Source organism: Musa acuminata, chromosome BXJ3-7 (genome assembly GCF_036884655.1).
Source record: "Musa acuminata AAA Group cultivar baxijiao chromosome BXJ3-7, Cavendish_Baxijiao_AAA, whole genome shotgun sequence".
NCBI lineage: Eukaryota > Viridiplantae > Streptophyta > Magnoliopsida > Zingiberales > Musaceae > Musa > Musa acuminata.
This window is the reverse complement of record NC_088355.1, coordinates 11,953,833-11,973,352: the sequence shown is the minus strand read 5'-3', so window position 1 is coordinate 11,973,352 and position 19,520 is coordinate 11,953,833. Positions and strand designations below refer to the sequence as shown.

The window sequence follows — 19,520 nt, the reverse complement described above, 5'->3', positions numbered from 1 at the left end:
CCACTCTTCCAACTGTTCAAGAGTCAAAAATTTATGTTTTATGAGGGACACAATTATTTATCGACATTGTTAATGTCGATTTTGATCGTCAATCCAATTTGTTGGATTACGATGTGCCGTTCATCAAGATCGATTTTGGTCATCAATCTAATTTGTTGAACTTGATCGGACCGATCAAACAGTTTGAACATATTCCAAGTCCCTTACATGTGAAACCTGAGGCTAGCGAGAAAGAAAGCCCTAATAACTTAGCCTGCAAGCCAAGCACAGGCACTCCTCTGGACGAGCTTTCTTCCGTCATGACCGTTCATTTTCGCCAAATGCGAATCACTATGAGAATTCTTCGAGGGAGAACAATTCTTTCTCGCAGAAAGAAAGATACTTTGTTATTGGAACAGAATTCTCAAGAAATTGGGACTTTTTTGGGATTAGAATCTGTAGAACCGGGAAATTCCATGAATCTGCTGCTCCCCATCTGCAAATTAGGTTCCACTTCTGTTCTGTATACGATGCAAACCAAATATAATGCATCATACATCATAATTGGTTCACATGAATTAGATCACCATGTCAATAGGTGTGTAATTGATTCAAAAGATCAATCAATGAGTTAGAAGAATACTCGATTCCATTAACTTTTTCACGTAAAAAATGTCAAACATGTATATACTTACATCTCTCGTGTATATATATATATATATATATATATATATATCACCCCAAGATCGAAGGAAGAGGAAACAAGCTTCGTATCAAGGAGAAGATGATGAAGCTATGAAGAAGGGGCAGGGAGGAGGTCGTCTCCGAAAAGGTAGAGGAGACGTTCCACCGCCCAGCTGGCCTCCGGCGGCGGCGGTGGAAGAGACGGCGGCCGCCGAGCCAGGAGCGGTTCGCGACAGAGGGGGCAGCTGAGGTGCTCGTCGTGGTCGAGCCACCGGTCGAGGCATCCCTGGTGGAACACATGCCTGCAGTTCCTCAGCTCCCACACCTTGTCCCACCTGCTCACCTCGCTCAGGCACACCGCGCACGCCGTGGCGACGGCGCCGGCCTCCTCCTCCTCTCCCGCCACCTCGCCGTAGGTCGACACGTGGAGGGTCTCCCTCACCGCTTGCGCCGCGGCGCGGTGACGAGCTCTGTCCTCTGCTCCTTTGCCTCCTTCCGCTTCGTCTTCAGCGGATGAAGAAGTAGGCCACCAGTCGTAGCAGGGAAAGAAGAGCCAATTGACCATGAGAGACAAGAAGACTACAACCTCTCTAAGGAATCGGAACAGCACAAGGGTCGAGTAGCAGTTCTCCCTTGAGATGCTCATATCTCTATTATCAACCTGATCCTGCACACAGATGAGGAGGAGGAGGAGGAGGAGGAGGAGAAAGGGAAAGAGAAGAGAGGGCAGGAAGGGTGCTTATAAAGGGAGATGGATGATGGTGGCAACAGGAGGACATGCATCAGCTAATCTTCTTTTTTCCTTTCCTTTCTGGCCTTCTTTCATAAAGGAAAAGATGGAAGATTTATTTGAGACTATTCATGATATTAATCTACTCCACGCTGCACCCACCACCATGTGAAAGCAAAGCAAACGACACGAGAAAAGCACCTTCAACCAGACAGGTCTCCAATAATTATGCCTCTGGATTTAGAATGACCAAGTCGAGAAGAATCATGGTTTGAGGCACCTTGACATGATCCGACACCACTTCCTGCTTAAGATGACAAGCTCGAAAGCAGCGAGAAGAGGTTTGACAGTCAAAGATGGGCGGCACGGAGGGGAAGACGAGAAGAGAGTCTTGTGTGGCTCAGAGTTGTTGATGACTGTGTCAGTCATATGAATCTGAGACTGCAGGGAGTAGAAAGAAGGCCAAAATTGACAGATGTGAGGAGGATTTGATGTGGGAGAGGGATGGGAGGGTGGAGCTGAGTCAGAATTGCATAAGATCCAAGTCAGATCCACTATTATGTCGGAAACTGACATCATTTCATTTACGTTGATGAACCACACTGAGGTGACAGATCGACAAAAGACGAAGCTGTGACGTAGGAGATGTGACATTCTAAGTTCACCACCAGCCTCTCGCTCTCTTCTCTCCTTCTCTTTCTTTCTCTTTCTCTTTTGTGGTAATATTCCAATGACTTGTCTCACAGGTTTGGCATCTCATCTTGCCTCCTGCCTTGAAGGCTGAGGAATGGGTGCCATCCCACTGTAAAACTCACAGTGAAATGGACCTATCACCTACCCATCACAGGAAACACGAACAACCATCAACGGTGACATGGGGGGTGCCAAACTTTCTCGAGCTTCATCCCCACCATGTCCATTGCACATGGAAGAAGCCACAGAAAAAGGATGTACAGGGTTGCAACAAAAAGAAGATTGTCCTACTTGAGGTCAGCAAGCAGAAAGAGGAGGCACAGCCAACAGAAAGACTTGGGTTCTGTTCACTAATTAAGTCTTCAAAAAAACTGAGATGCCCTTTATTATGCTCTTCATTCATTATCAACAAGAAGGATATTTGACCTTTTATAAAGGCATTTAAATTTTGTTATTATAATTATTTAAAAATATTATATCTGCTCTGCTCCGTATCCCTAATTTATTTTATTTTGAATGATAATACATTATAAATATTATTTTTTTAACCAATGATATGATCAATGAATCCATCGGCTCAACCGGTGACTCAGTGACCGATATTTGATCAAGTCGATTCAATTCCGGTAATTGAGATGATAGGAAGGCAATATAGTGATTCAATTCCTTGTATGAGGAGGACTTTGCTACTGATAAGAACACATGCAGCCAGCCAAACAGGTCCCTTATCCTATCCTTCCTTCCTCGTGATGACTTGCTTGTTCCTTCAAGATAGGATCTGACCACATGGACCACCTATTCTGACCCCATGACTGTTCCATCCACACACACACAGAGGAAAATAGATCAAAGTACATAGGAATAGATCTGCTCATCTTCTAACTTGCTTTGTGCTTAAAGGTAAAGGAGATTGCCATTGCCCAACAACAACCACAACTCCTGTTTCATTTTTGTTCCAAGAACAATCCAACTTTATTTCACTGTCAAAATCATGTCTGGTAGGCAATACATCAGATCCAGACCAGTAGTGATTCCAACTCCCTCAAGTCCTATCTATCAAAAGACCTATTTTACCTGAACTCCCCCCCTTCACTATGTTTGATATAGGTCCAAACTTATAAACCGTTCAATCCGATGGAGAAACTAACTCATTAACTTTACAATCATAAATCACATAACCCGAAATACTTCAAGCTCAAGTTAATAACCTTGTATAGCATTTGATTGAAACTAGACGAGCATATGCTATAATTAGAGAGTTAAATGAGAATAAAAAAATTGAAACAAACAAAACAGAAATTGTTCGAGTGCTATATATAATTAAAGCAACTTACTGTCACGGACTTAGCTGGTTTTGCCTAAGTCGTGCAGCACCCTTGCGTGTCCATCCGCAAAGGTCAGCCTCCCCGATGCCTCCCATTGTCCCTTAAGACCAACAAAAGAGAGAACGGGTTAGAGAGAACGCCTCAATCGGGATCCACAAGCAAACATCTCCGAAAAACACTTTATAGACAATGCAAATTATAAACAGATTTTACAAGCTCTGAACAGTTGCACAACAAAGGGTAAAATGATCCATTACAGACCAAAAATCTCTCGCACGTGTCCACATGACACAACCTTTATTTACAAGCCTAAAGAGGCTACCAACCCAACTAAAATGGAACTATTATGCCTTCGGTCGTCCCTTTACATGCTGTACAAGGCATGAACATACCAAAAGACACAGACATACATAAGCATTACATCAAACATCCTGTTTAGAAGTTTGTCCGTGACATTCTCCCCCACTTATTCCTTCGACGTCCTCGTTGAAGCCTTTGTCGACAGTGCAACTCCTCGCCTTTGTTGAGTCTTCAATCTTCTGCTCTAACTACAATGCGCCTCTTGGCTCCCAACTGCTCCCCGCTACTGTTTTTGAGTAGTCGAACCTTTTGATCCGCCATGCTACTTCAACTCACCAATGACTCTGACTCTGGTGTGGGGTTGGCTGAGTTGTGTTGATCCTTGTTGATTCCTGTGGATCCCCCAGATGAAGGAAAAGACCATCCTTACTGCGCCAGTCTTTCAAATGCCTCATGCTGCTTGAACTGGGTGGATGCTTGTTGGAGCTTTAACGAGCATCGTCTCGCAAACTTCTGAAGTTTTGGGTCATTCCTCCACCAAATTTGCTCATTGACTCTTCTTTCACTTAGTTGTCACATCCAAGTAGGTTCGCATCACTTCCGCTTTCGATTGGAATTTCGTTGGGAAATGAAGCGGACAATCTACTCTCAGTAACACTGATCACCGTTGGTGAGGATTTGACAACTATTGTCTTCCATTATCTTCGAATGGTCTTTGAACTTGTGCAGAGCTCCTCTACTGGATAGATAAGAGAATTGGGGTACTCGGTTTCACCCATTCTCTTAAGGGTTGACAAGGCAAAGGTTACTTGACTTCGCCCGCCTCCTCCAGGTTGTACTCCATGCATCGAGCTGGTTACTAGCCTTCGCCTGCTCTTTGCTCACACTTTTGAAGCACTTGAAGTGTTTGCACTCCTTGCGTTGAGTTAGTTATGTTAGGATCAAGAGCACTAAGAGGGGGGGGTGAATTAGTGCAGCGGAAAACCTTCTGCGATCGAAAAATGCTTTTGTTCGATAGAAGTGATTTTGGTAAGAAAGTCGATTCGTAAATCACTTCAACTTTTGACTAGGAGAGATGCAGCAAAGATATGAACGCAGTTTGCAGTTATGATGAAAATCAGAATATAAGTGCAAACTGAAATACGACGTTCTTACGATAAAAGCGATTTCGGTATAAAAGCTGATTCGTAAACCACTTTAACTTGAGATAAGGCGAGATGCAGTTAAAGCAAATATATAAAGGCAGTTTGCAGTTATAATGGAAATCAGAACATAAGCGCAAACTGAAATACGACGTTCGTACGATAAAACTGATTTACGTCTTAAACCCCGATTCGGAAAGCACTGAACTTTGAAACACGTTCGTAAAAACACAGAAGGCAGTAAGCTATTGAGGAGGTTTGCAGTAAAGATAAGATGCTTAAAGTAAATGAAAACCGAGATTTAGAGTGGTTCGGTCAATTTTGACCTACTCCACTTTTGGCTTCCTCCACCGACGAGGTCACCGACGTCAACTAGAGGCCTTCCTTCAATAGGAGAAGGCCAACCACCCTTTTACAGATTCACTCCTTTTGACGGGCTTAGGAGACAACCCTTACAGAATTTTCTCTCCTCTCTTTACAACTCAGAACTTGGAAGAACAGAGGGAGAAGAACTTTTGGCCTTTACAACAATTTTGAGCTCTAAGAATCACAGAAAAGGATCAAGATTTCGGTGTTAGTTCATACTCTTTCAGTGCTGAATGGGTGGGGTATTTATAGGCCCCAACCCAGTTCAAATTTGGAGCTCAAAACTGTCAATTCTCGAAATTCCGGGATCAGGCGGTTGCACCTCCTGACTGGAGCGGTTGCACCGCCTGGCAGAGCTCAGAGACTAAGCCTCTGGGCGGTGCCACCTCTTGTCAGGGGCGGTTGCACCTCCTGCCAGAGCTCGAAGATTGAGCTCAGGCGGTGCAACCTCCTGACTGAAGCTGTTGCACCGCCTGGCAGAGTTCGAAGACCGAGCTCAAGCGGTGCCACCTCTTGTCATGGGAGGTTGCACCGCCCAGTCTCGCTCGGAGACTGAGCCCAGGCGGTGCTACCTCCTAGCTGGGGCGGTTGCACCGCCCAGTCTCGCTCAGAGACTTAGCCTAGGCGGTGCTACCTCCTGGCTTGGGCGGTTGCACCTCCCGCCAGAAATCAGGGTCCGAATAGGTTGATCCATTCGACACAATTTGGGTTTTTCAGGGGCCCAATTGCCCCAAGATTAAGTTAATGGGATCACCTCCCATTTCCAACTTAATCATTGTGTTAACTACGATTTTTCCTAAGACATTTACTGCAACTTGCTCCGGTGCGTCAATCGCTTCTTCCGGCGAGCTTCCGGCGAACTTCCGTCGATCATCCGATGAACCCTCGATGATGCTCCTGCGGACTTCCGACAAACTCATGGACTTGCGACGATCCACTTGGCGAGTTCCGACAAGCTTCTTTGGCAAGCTCATGGACTTCTCGGATTTGTTCCCGCAAAACCTCCGACGACTGTCCGAACTTCCGTCGAACTCTCGAACTCCCAACGTGATCATTGTCTTGACTCCGGCGCAACTCCTGCTGCATGTCTTTCTTCCATCGTAGTTAATCCTGCACACTTAAAACAAAACTTCGATCGAGACAATTAATCCTAAGTAATTAACCAAGTTGTCCGGCATGTCATTGGTCCCTCGATGCTTCGTCCGATTCTTCGGCGCATCATCCTCTCCTGCAGCCTATTGCCCAATCGGCCAATTGACTCCGCAACTCTGATATCCTTGGCACAATACCCACTCTTTTTGGCCCGATGCCCGAGTCCACAGCCCGAAGCCTTCTGTCGATACGTCGACCGATCCACCGGCCCGACGTCCAATCTTCTAACATGTTCCTCCGGCACAACATGATTTTCCTGCTTTAATTGTCTCATTCTGATCGAAGCATCCTGCATCACTCAAAACGCAGATTAAATCATAAACATATATCAAGTAGTTTCATCCGAGATTCAACAATCTCCCCCTTTTTGATGATGATAACTACTTGATGATGGAGTTAACCTTAACTCCCGGAGTTTAAACAAACTCCCCCTATCAATATGCCATATTGATAGAATCTTGAATTCAAACTGAATTCAAGTCATTGCAATATTCATCATGAATACTTGCAACACGTCATCATGAACTTATACATAAACTTATGCATAACATGTCATGTCATCAACATACTTCTCCCCCTTTGTCATCAACAAAAAGGAGAAGTACCACAATAAGTGTTTGTGATATTGGTTCAACTCATTGCATGAAAAACATAATATCAAGTTTTATCATCATGCAAGTTTGCTATTATCAAATATCAACATGTAAAATTGCGATGTAAGCTTTTGATATCATAACGCAAACATTTCAAGTGTTTATCAATTGTAGCATTTCATCACATAGTAAGATATCAACGCGTAAAATTACGATACAAGTTCTTGATATCTTAACGCATGATGCAAACATGGCATAATGCAAATTTGGCAATCATAGCATCAATTCATATATCTCTTGATGATGCAAGCATTGCAAATATGACAATCATATCAATTCATATATCTCTTGATGATGCAAGCATAGCATCGGTATTCATAGCATCAATTCATATATTTCTCCCCCTTTGTCATCAACAAAACGGAGAACGATATAAGCAAATTTTAAGCATAAGTGCTTGTAATTATTCATGTCATAACTAGGTTCATGTCATTTTCCAACAGTGAGTGATAGGATATCAATTATACAAACATCTCAAGGAAAACATGACATGGAGATAGCTTTGAAAACTTCTTCCTTTTTTTATCTGTTATTATCTTTTTGCATGAAGGAGGAAGACTATTTGTGATACATGCTATTTGTGAGTTTACTTCGAGTGAAGTTAGAATCGATGAGAGATTAAATCATGCTTCATTTTTACAAGGATCAAGATATGTATGTGAAACAAATCCTTGCAAGTAAAAACACTTTCATCCATATTCATCAAATCCATTTCTAAAAAAAAAATATTTTTCACATGATATGTGTATGAGAGATGTATTTGCTAGTTGATTACATATGTCAAAAATTAATGATATGAACTAAACTTGATATGACATATGCTTGTTAAGTTCGAAAGAGAGTAAACTTGATATGTTAGGATCAAGAGAATCCGAAAATGAAATTTGACTCTTTCTTGCATTCAGACAAGGTTTCGCTATAGATATTCAATTACACTCATGAAGGTAAAGCATGCTTGTTATCTTTTGTATTCAAGCACATAAACGTGTAATTGTGTAAAATCATTATGCCAATCAAGTGATTTGATCATTCAATCAAAAAATAATTTTAACATGTTCAATCATTAGGACGTATTTTTGCCATAGTTTTTCAAATACAATCATGAAGATAAGGCATGCTCATCAACATGGTAGTACGATGGCAAGTTTACAATTTTAAGACACACAAGCTAGTAATTTTGAGATGTTCAAGAAAGCAACTCTTGCTTCTTGAAATATAAATTTTGCTACATGTGCAAGTTAACTTTTTGCTTATGCAAGATATCATTCCTTGGTGATGTTCAATATAGCAAGTTCTACATCATACAAGCTAGTGAATCTTATAACATTTTAGAACATGCATAATCACCAAAGCATCATAAATTTTAATGATGTGCAAAATTACAAATTTTGCATGTTTGCATTTGTGCATCTTGAGATTTGTAAGATAGCACTTCTTGGTGATGTTCAAGATAGCAATTCCTTTTCTTTTGAGAAGTGTAATTATTTTCTTTCTCCTTTTTTTTTGAATTTTATGAGCTAGCAAATTAGCTTTCAAGCATGTTTTGCTCCCCCTTTGTCATTGTCAAAAAGAAGGGAAGACCCTTTACGTTAATTTCTAAATTATGACAAAGGTAACTAGCATTGATGAAAATTCAAGTCTTGAATGTCAAAACAATTATTTTATCATGAATATTTCATCATTGCATGCATCATTATCATCATATATAAACTCATTATTATATGATTCCAAATCATCATTCCTATTATTTTAATCATTGTTTCAAACCATCTAACATGATACAAACATTTATTTTCAAAGTATTTATCGCTATTTTCATGTATGATAATAAAGTGTTCATGATACCGAACATTAAATCAATATTTTTAATACTTCATTTTAGCAACAACTCAAAGCATTTTAAATCATGATTCACATCATATGCAATACATCACATCATAATTAAAAAGCTCAAGTATTGCGTGCATCATTGCAAATCATAAATGTTTCATGATGGTATCAATTTTGTTAAATTATATCCTACCATACATGATCATAACCTTTCATTTGTATACATCAAAATAAATTAATGAATATTTCATGTATTCATATCATCACATAAGGAATATCAAGAAGAAAATAATTGGGTGATGAGATAAACCTTTCATAAATACAAAGAATTGTATAAAAATCATATCATGAATACAAGGAATACAGGTCACAATCATTCAAGAGAAAAATCATCATTCATTTTCAATTCATTCAATTTGAAAAATCATGATCATGATTTTGATAAAACTCATTTCAAATTTAAATCATCAAAATCATTTTTATGGCTCATAAAATTTATAACATAAATAGATTCATGATTTCATTGATAATATTTTTCCCCCTTTTTTAAGTGTTTCATCTTAAGTGATCGATTTCATGTTAGCATACATTTTCATTTATGTCAAATCAAAACATGCATCAATTTTTAAAGCCACTGTTATTATCATGAAAATCGATAATCCATAATTATCAAGAATCATCATACATAATTTCAAAAATATATACTCATTAATCATAACTTCAAATTAAACATGATTTAATATACTCAAAATCGAGAAATAACAATGGACATCAACATGATACACATTATTACTTCTTAACCATGATTTCATATTTTCAATCAAAATCATTTTGTTTGTTTATCATAAAATATGCAATATTATCATTTTCGAAATTACTAGCATGATCATAATATTTTTTTTAAAACATTAATTCTAAACTAAAAAAGAAAATACATCATGAAAGCATCAAGTAATTTCAAAATAAATTAGGGGGATTTCGATTACCTCATCATTGAAAGTGGTTAAGGCGTAGTTTGCCACCTTGCCTTTCTTGATTTTCTCCTCGTCTTTAGAGGAGCTCGATTCATCCCACTTTGTGTTCTTCTTCTTTGGCCTCTTCCTTCGTTCAAGTTTATTGTTGTCCTCATCACTTGAGTCATCGCTCAAGTGATATTCATTTGTCCGGAGTTCTAAATCCTTCCTGTTCTTTGGAAGGTGATTTTGTTCATCATGTTCATCATGTGCATTGTGCACCATTTCATATATCATCAATGAACCAATTAGTTCTTCAAGTGGTAAGTTGTTTAGGTTTTTAGCTTCTTGTATTGCAGTTACTTTTGAATCCCACTTCTTAGAAAGAGAAAGTAAAATCTTGTTTACGAGTTTAAAATCCGAAAAACATTTTCCAAGAGCTCTTAAACTATTGACAACATCCGTGAAACGGGTGTACATGTCGCCTATAGTCTCGCTTGGTTGCATTCGAAAAAGCTCAAAATCATGCAATAAAATGTTAACTTTCGAGTTTTTGACTCTACTAGTTCCCTCGTGCGTGATTTCAAGTGTTCGCCAAATGTCAAAAGTCGTTTCGCACGTAGAAATCCGATTGAACTCATTTTTGTCCAAAGCGCAAAATAAGGCATTCATAGCCTTTGCGTTTAAAGAAAAATACTTTTTCTCCAAATCCGACCATTCGTTCATCGGTTTAGAGGGAAGTTGAAAACCATTTTCAATGATATTCCATAAATCCAAATTCATAGAAATCAAGAAAACTCTTATTTGAGTTTTCCAATAAGTGTAGTCCAATCCGTTAAACAACGGTGGACGAAAGACCAATAAGCCCTCTTGAAAGCCATGAAAAGCCATTTCTCTCGGGTGTAAATCCGAAATGAGAAATACCGGGCTCTGATACCAATTGTTAGGATCAAGAGCACTAAGAGGGGGGGGGGGTGAATCAGTGCAGCGGAAAACCTTCTGCGATCGAAAACTGCTTTCGTTCGATAGAAGTGATTTTGGTAAGAAAGTCGATTCGTAAATCACTTCAACTTTTGACTAGGAGAGATGCAGCAAAGATATGAACGCAGTTTGCAGTTATGATGGAAATCAGAATATAAGCGCAAACTGAAATACGACGTTCGTACGATAAAAGCGATTTCGGTATAAAAGCTGATTCGTAAACCACTTTAACTTGAGATAAGGCGAGATGTAGTTAAAGCAAAGATATAAAGGTAGTTTGCAGTTATAATGGAAATCAGAACGTAAGCACAAACTGAAATACGACATTCGTAAGATAAAACTGATTTGCGTCTTAAACCCCGATTCGGAAAGCACTGAACTTTGAAACACGTTCGTAAAAACACAGAAGGCAATAATCTATTGAGGAGGTTTGCAGTAAAGATAAGATGCTCAAAGTAAATACAAACCGAGATTTAGAGTGGTTCGGTCAATCTTGACCTACTCCACTTTTGGCTTCCTCCACCGACAAGGTCACCGACGCCAACTAGAGGCCTTCCTTCAATAGGCAAAGGCCAACCATCCTTTTACAGATTCACTCCTTTTGACGGGCTTAGGAGACAACCCTTACAGAATTTTCTCTCCTCTCTTTACAACTCAGAACTTGGAAGAACAGAGGGAGAAGAACTTTTGGCCTTTACAACAATTTTGAGCTCTAAGAATCACAGAAAAGGATCAAGATTTCGGTGTTAGTTCATACCCTTTCAGTGCTGAATGGGTGGGATATTTATAGGCCCCAACCCAGTTCAAATTTGGAACTCAAAACTATCAATTCCCGGAATTCCGAGATCAGGCGATTGCACCTCCTGACTGGAGCGGTTGCACCGCCTGGCAGAGCTCCAAGACTGAGCCTCTGGGCGGTGCCACCTCCTGTCAAGGGCGGTTGCACCTCCTGCCAGAGCTCGAAGACTGAGCTCAGGCGGTGCAACCTCCTGACTGAGGTGGTTGCACCGCCTGGCAGAGCTCGAAGACCGAGCTCAGGCGGTGCCACCTCTTGTTAGGGGAGGTTGCACCGCCCAGTCTCGCTCGGAGACTGAGCCCAGGTGGTGCTACCTCCTGGCTAGGGCGGTTGCACCGCTCGGTCTCGCTCGGAGACTTAGCTTAGGCGGTGCTACCTCCTGGCTTGGGCAGTTGCACCTCCCGCCAGAAATCAGGGTCCGAATGGGTTGATCCATTCGGCCCAATTTAGGTTTTTCAGGGGCCCAATTGCCCCAAGATTAAGTTAATGGGATCACCTCCCATTTCCAACTTAATCATTGTGCTAACTATGATTTTTCCTAAGACATTTACTGCAACTTGCTCCGATGCGTCGATCGCTTCTTCCGGTGAGCTTCCGGCGAACTTCCGTCGATCATCCTATGAACCCTCGGTGATGCTCCTGCGGACTTCCGGCAAACTCCTGGACTTGCGACGATCCACTTGGCGAGTTCCGGCGAGCTTCTTTGGCAAGCTCATGGACTTCTCAGATTTGTTCCCGTAGAACCTCCGACGACTGTCTGAACTTCCGTCGAACTCTCGAACTCCCAACATGATCATTGTCTTAACTCCGGCGCAACTCCTGCTGCATGTCTTTCTTCCATCGTAGTTAATCCTGCACACTTAAAACAAAACTTCGATCGAGACAATTAATCCTAAGCAATTAACCAAGTTGTCCGGCATGTCATTGGTCCCTCGACGCTTCGTCCGATTCTTCGGCGCATCGTCCTTTCCTGCAGCCTTTTGCCCAATCGGCCAGTTGACTCCGCAACTCCGATATCCTTGGCACAATACCCGCTCTTTTTGGCCCGATGCCCGAGTCCACGGCCCGAAGCCTTCTGTCGATACGTCGACCGATCTACCGGCCCGACGTCCAATCTTCTGACATGTTCCTCCGGCACAACATGATTTTCCTACTTTAATTATCTCATCCTGATCGAAGCATCCTTCGTTACTCAAAATGCAGATTAAATCATAAACATATATCAAGTAGTTTCATCATCAAAATACGAGATTCAACAAGTTACTGTGATTCACCTTCTCAATGCCATCGAACTTCTGGAATGCAAGAAGTTTTCACCCCAACTTGGAGTAATTCTCTCATAGGTTTGGTCGCCTTTGGGATTGTACCGTCTTCTCCATCAACCCTGCCGCCTACTCCACTGAGTAGCAAAGGTACAACACCGCGTACTGCCTGCTTTGTTCCTTGGTTATGCACTCTTGCATTACCCGAAGTCCTTCACTTTCGGCTATCTTGATGAGAAGCACATTGACACCGGTCTTACGAAGTTCTTCGGCCTCTGCCCTTCAGTCTTGTCTCGGTACTTGGAGATTGCCTCTGCATTCTCCACCTCCTCGGCCCCTTTCACGACCAAGCGCTCTCCCTCCATGAGAGCAAGGGATCAATGACTTTCACAGAAATCCCGCCTCTCCAGTACCATGGCGCTGCCATGCCCATGGCCCTACTATTCGTCGCCTCGCATCTACATCCATTTTCTTCACAATCAGTAGATATGTCTCTGTGGTACTCCTCCGAGTCCACCTCCATTCTAACTGATGCTTGATTTTGGGTAGCTAAGTCCCTCTGGACTCGTCGTTGCTTCCTCACCCCTTTCGACCCCCTGCTTCAACACCTTTGTGTTCTCCAAGCAGTCTGTTTGGTCGATGGAAAGACAGACTACAACTCCCAAGCATGGCTTCTGCCATCACGTTATAGGATTTGCACCGATTCTGTTCTCCTTAGCTTCCTTGGTAGCAATGTTCGTTTACTCGACCTTGTCCTCTGACTTATCGGGCTCCCTTAAGCGAATATGAGCTCTGGAGCAGTCCAACTCTCCAACTGCTTCAATTATACCTCTACATGATCAAGTCCCTCCCATGGAACTCACTGGTACTTGCATTCGAACTTTTCCCTTGGTGGAACCCAGCCTCCATATGCTGATGACCAAGGCTTTCATCCGATGCAAAATTCGATACACGCACGGAAGACCCGCCTCTGCGGCACCATGGCCTTCACTCCTTGAATCCATAGCCCTTCTTGCCGTCGTGTTGTTCACCAAAGTGGAGCTTCCAGTAACTCCTGATCATACCTCCATATGATATAGTCTCTCACGGGACTATGTCGTGTGTATCGCATTGCCATGAACTGTTCCACCATGATCCGCTGCACCATGTCGCCTCCTGGTGACATCTCCATTGCATTCTGATCCTTGTGGAATAAACTCGAATTGTGAACCCTCCATGTGTGGCCTCTGCCAATACATCGCAGGGTCTCTTCCACCTTCAATTTTGTTCGCTCCTTTGACAATCGACCTTCATCCATCCACTCTTGTGTCTCACCTAGATGAAGCACCGCTCTAAGGCAGTCCATCGCTTAGTAGCTCCCGAAGTCCACCGACTTCACTGTAATTTGTGCACCATTGTCTGGATCCTAGGCCTCTGCCCCTACCAGCACAATCTCCGCTGCGCACCGCTTCCTTCATGGCAACTTGAATGGCAACACTGTGGCATATTCTTCAAGAGTACCCATCTCTGAGTCCTCTTGCCCCGTGATAAGACATTCTGAACCCAATTTCACCTCCGCAAATTTAGTCGCCTTAGTTCCTCCATCAAATGCTTCTTCGAGATAAGGTGCATGTGCCCAGAAGCTCCTTTCGTCTTTGGCACCATGCAAGATGAGTCCGCTCCGTCAGAATGAAGAACCCATGGAACAACATGATTCTACTCTTGCCTCTACAAGAGTTCATGTCCTTGACCTCTGTCTAAGGAAAGCACTATGCCTCCGCTCCATGTTCCAACTTCTATGTTGGCTCCCTTCATGCGGCTTGGGTACTTCGCCAAGTTACACCCAAGTTGCTCTGCTCCTTAGTTTTGCATTGAGTCGATGGTGGCCCTCGCGCCCACCATTCTACGGGTCAGCCCTCCCTTGTCCGATCTCCACATCGACTCCAAGTGTGCCTTTATTTAAGTTGCTTTGGGTCGCTCCCCCACTTGATCTCGCAATGCATCCACCAATGCATTCTCTTAAGCGAGATCATGCGACGACTCCTCGCCGCTTGCTCAGTCCATTGAGCTTCGTGGAGTCGTTGTTTGTTGAGGTACTCCTCCTCAACATGTGAGGTTCGTCCCACATGATTCTCCCTCTGGAGAGCTGGGACTTATCCCTCCTGGATAACTATCCCATTGGAGCAACATCTCTCTTCGTTTCGGAGACCACCATCCCCTTGGACTACTATGATCTGCTGAACAAACTGTGCATTGTTCTGCCTCCTGCAAACGCACTTGCTAGATTGCGACTCCACGTCAATACAGCCCCCGCTGCACCACTCAAGGCCTAGCAACATGCTGAACTCGTTGCACACTTCAGCCTCCTACGGACGTATCCTTCACATGCCGAAGAGAAAGTTTTAATGCTCCATGGCGCCGAGTTTCGGTCGCCTTGGGATGGCCACGAACATTCCATCGTCCGCATACAAGCCCATGCATGAGTACCGAATTCTTTGAGTTAGCAATTCCCCTCACCTTTGTGAGCTTTGCACAACTCTTTCGATCGCTGAGCAACTCATTCCACCTTACATGGTCTCATTCTTACCAAGCGCCTCGCTTGCCTTGAGCACCATCAAGTATAGTTGTCAACGTTGAGTCGTAGCTCAAACTCAGCCATCCCAACCTTTGTGCGCTCCACATTCTTCCAAGCTTGCCTGTTCTCGTGGTGCCTCTTGTGCGAAGGGTTGGCCATTCCTCTGAATGCCAATGTCATATACCCGCTCCTCCGAGCGACTCCTTTTCCCTATTCTCCATGCCCGTTTTCCCCCAAACGGTCGCGCGTGTGCTGACTGCCGTCAATGCAGCCCCGCTAGGTCTCCCACATTTGCATGCTAAGTGTTTCTATGAGTGCTTGTCCCGCTCTGATACCATCTGTCACGGACTTAGCTGGTTTTGTTTAAGTCGTGCGGCACCCTTGCGTGTCCGTCCGCAAAGGTCAGCCTCTCCGATGCCTCTCATTGTCCCTTAGGACCAACAAAAGATAGAACGAGTTAGAGAGAACGTCTCAATCGGGATCCACAAGCAAACATCTCCGAAAAATACTTCATAGACAATGCAAATTACAAATAGACTTTACAAGCTCTGAACAGTTGCACAACAAAGGGTAAAATAGTCCATTACAGACCGAAAATCTCTCGCACGTGTCCACATGACACAACCTTTATTTACAAGCCTAAAGAGGCCACCAATCCAACTAAAATGGGACTATTAAGACTTCGACCGTCCCTCTACATGCTGTACAAGGCATGAACATACCAAAAGACATGGATATACATCAGCATTACATCAAACATCATGTTTAGAAGTTTGTCCGTGACATTACGGTAATCTAATCCGGAAGGATTTTTGGATAACAAGGTCAGTTATCAATCATATGTTAGAGATCCATAAGCAAGCAGGAAAAAGCAAATCATGAAGCACCATCACTGATGCTTCAGAGGCACCGATGTTTCCCTTTTACTTGAGCATTGCAACTAAATTTGTGCATCTAAGAAGACAATAGACTTAATGTTATAGGCAACTGGGTCAACCACCAGGTGATCCTTTGTGCTGTTTGCTTTTATACTACTGACCCACTACCATATACCATCTTGAGATGGCAACAGGTTTATGAGTCTGGAACTATCTGATGACAGAAAAAGGTGCAAATCTAGACGAAGAAAGTGATAGATCTATGTTAACCAATGTGATTAAACTACATGTCACTGTAATATACTTGTAACCACAGAAGATCTCCCTTTTGATTATGGTTACAATCTTGTCCTAGATTCTCCCTCATGTCGACAAAAGAAGCTGTACATGATAAAATCAAAATATCTAGAACCAGTATATGAAGTTCTAATATGACAATTCTTGATTTTGTAGGTGCAAAAGCAAGGTATACGAGATATGATGATAAATTTGTAAGAGTACCAAAAGGTACCTGCACACTTATTTTGAATCCCTATCAAAGAGCTTTCTATGAGATAGATAATTCATTTATGAGAATAACCAAAGGTACCTGCTGAAAGCTTGCACAGACCTTCGAAGGAGCTCTTTATACAAATCACCATTGCATGGCTGAAAAGCAGAAACATAAAAGACCAGACAATTAGTTTCAGCTTTCTAGAATTGCTACCAGTATAAACTTGGATTTAAATGTCATTCTGCGATAGCATGAACAACTCAGTTTATTAGACTATGTCAATTCTGGTTTCCTTAAAGCATTTAAAATTTTTATTGTCCTCCAATATAAAATGCCCATGAAAGTCATTGATCAAGAACAATTATGACCTCTGAATAAAACAAGTATTATACACGACTTCACTTTTTTTCCCCCAAAAAAAAATTAGAATTGGTAAGTCAAATGTAGTAAGAATTACTATAATTCCTTTATATTCATAGGAGGTTCCAAATCTACTGCTCAAACATTTTCCTATTCGTATTGGTTATTTATCCCAGCTAGTCAATTGTTTTGATCATTCATGTAAATGATTTGCTTTCTTCTTTAACTTTGGCAATCAACATCGCTAACGACTTATACAACTATCATATTGATCAAGTTTTAAATCTCGATCAGACATTAGTTTTGATAATCTACAGGACCAGTATGGTATTAGTGTACTAGACGATGTTATGTCGATCCATCCATTTGATATCAATAAATATCAATAATAACAGGTATCAATCAGTACTAGACTGTTGCACTGGAATTTGCCAGTCTAACGGTCAACACACATTGAACCTATGGCATGACGCCTAACCGTTTGTTGGACTGGTAAATTCCAGTCAACACACACTGTATCAACCGTTATTTGAAATGTTGCTATTGATGACTTTACTATCATTCACCTTCCAGAAAGAAAAATAAAACACCACCATTTCCTCACCTTTGGTGATCTCTGAGTTTTAATTAGTTGGTTTTAAAAACAAAGACGAACCTGTCTTTTATGCTTTTGAGTAGCTAGTTTCTCTGTTCTCTTGCTCATGATGTCCATCAAACTCATTAGTCTCACTGCAAGAAACCAAATTTGTTATGAAATGGCTTAAGAACCAAAACAGAGGAATAAATTTTCAACAGTTCTAACATCATCAAATTACACTGTTAAATTTTACTTAAAGTTTATGAGTAGATATAATTTCCTCAAGTCACAATGACATAATGACAGCACCACAACTAGTGGGCATTTGTCGATTTAACAGTATATGCTGGATCTAGCAATTTTTCTTAAGATGTCAGCTCATCTCTACCAGTAAAGAACTTATCAGGCATACACACATGATGGAATTTGTCCATCTTTCTCACGGTTATGCAATATGTTATTGGAAATAGTGTCATCATATGCGTCAAAGTTTAGCAATAGACTGTAGGAAAGGAAATAGAATACAGAAAGATGCCGCCTTCCTATAGATTCTAGACGAGGCATACCTATGGCACAAGAAAACCACTAGACTTTAAGCCATTGAGTAACCGGAGAATCACTAGCAGTATCAAATAGAGAATGATCTAAGAAATGGGTTTAGGACATTTCTACTATTTCTACTTTTAAGCTTCTTTCACCTTATCGAATGCTCTATCTTAATTATCCACCGACTCTTCTCATTAAACGACCATCAAATCTTTCTCTCTACTGGATTGAAACCTATACGCAAAATACATAAATCATAACAAAGTAGCCATGATGCAATATTACAACATCATCCAAGACATCTCAAGAGGATGAATACCTGCGTCGGGCAGCAATCTTCCCTTGTCTCATTTCCAGATCATTTCTAACAAGCAAAACCTGAACAATTAGAAGACGAAGATGATCGAAAACACGAATATGCTAATAAAGGCAGCAATTTTAGATTAAATAATATGGCATTCCAGGAATCGAGAAGGACTACAATTAAAAACTACATTTTTGCAGACATGGAATGATTCAGAAGTCATTGAAAGAACAATAAGAATAAGAAAGACAAAAACTGAGATACCATGTCGAAACTTTCAAGAATTTCAGCAAGGGTTTTGATCTCGTGAAGGGAGGGCTTCTTCTGCGTGGTTCGCTCTATATACTCGAACTAGGCGGCAGCGTCGTCGGCCGAAAGGAGGCGACTGTAGTCCTATCAGCGAAGGCTTGATCCAAGAACTTGGGAAGGAAAGCCGCTCCCGGTCTCCTTGTGGGCGAGGAGAAAGCCTAAGGCGAAGTATCCGGCGCCGACCAAGAGGGTGGTGGAAATGCTGAGGAGAGAGAGAGAGAGAGACAGAGAGACAGAGAGAGAATTCCTTAGAGAAATCATCCATCCATGGACGGCCGAGAAGGATGGTGAATCCGAAATCGCCGTCGGCGGTGGAGCAGAGGCGGAGTGCGAGTCCCTGGCGCCGGAGCAGAGGGGGTCTCAAGACTCGGAGTCGGAACGACGGTGCTGGCGGATCGAGTTTGGATGTAATATTTGGATCTGCATCGTTGTCGGATTCAGTTAAATCCAACCCGAATTCCTATCGAACGCTGCCACATCCGGTCGGAGTGAATCACCCCTGAGAAATTTCGCGAGTAATGCCACCACCTTTCTCCCAAAACGTGTGGGGCCCACTTTTTAGGGGTGATTGCGTGTCCCTCTAAATTTAGCTATCATCTTTTCCATCTTCATCATAAAATTGTGGAACTTGCAATCTTTTTCTCAAATAAAAA

At 42.0% G+C, this 19,520-nt stretch overlaps 1 protein-coding gene and 1 long non-coding RNA gene across 2 annotated transcripts; both read right to left on the bottom strand.

Annotated features, from left to right (window-relative positions):
• Positions 1-606: 606 nt before the first annotated feature.
• On the bottom strand, positions 607-1,713 carry LOC103991753 (brassinosteroid-responsive RING protein 1). The gene has a single exon (XM_009411296.3). The coding sequence runs from the start codon at positions 1,307-1,309 to the stop codon at positions 773-775; it is 537 nt and encodes a 178-aa protein (XP_009409571.2). The 5' UTR covers positions 1,310-1,713; the 3' UTR covers positions 607-772.
• Positions 1,714-11,856: 10,143 nt separating this feature from the next.
• LOC108953430 (uncharacterized) lies at positions 11,857-19,246 on the bottom strand. Its single transcript, XR_010497933.1, has 4 exons — positions 18,823-19,246; positions 18,574-18,632; positions 17,787-17,860; positions 11,857-16,926 (listed from the first exon to the last, which is right to left on the bottom strand). It is a non-coding gene; the product is annotated as an uncharacterized LOC108953430 (long non-coding RNA).
• Positions 19,247-19,520: the final 274 nt, after the last annotated feature.

Excerpts from the sequence above, each read along its gene's own strand:
- LOC103991753 (XM_009411296.3), bottom strand. The coding sequence starts at position 1,309 with ATGAGCATCTCAAGGGAGAACTGCTACTCGACCCTTGTGCTGTTCCGA.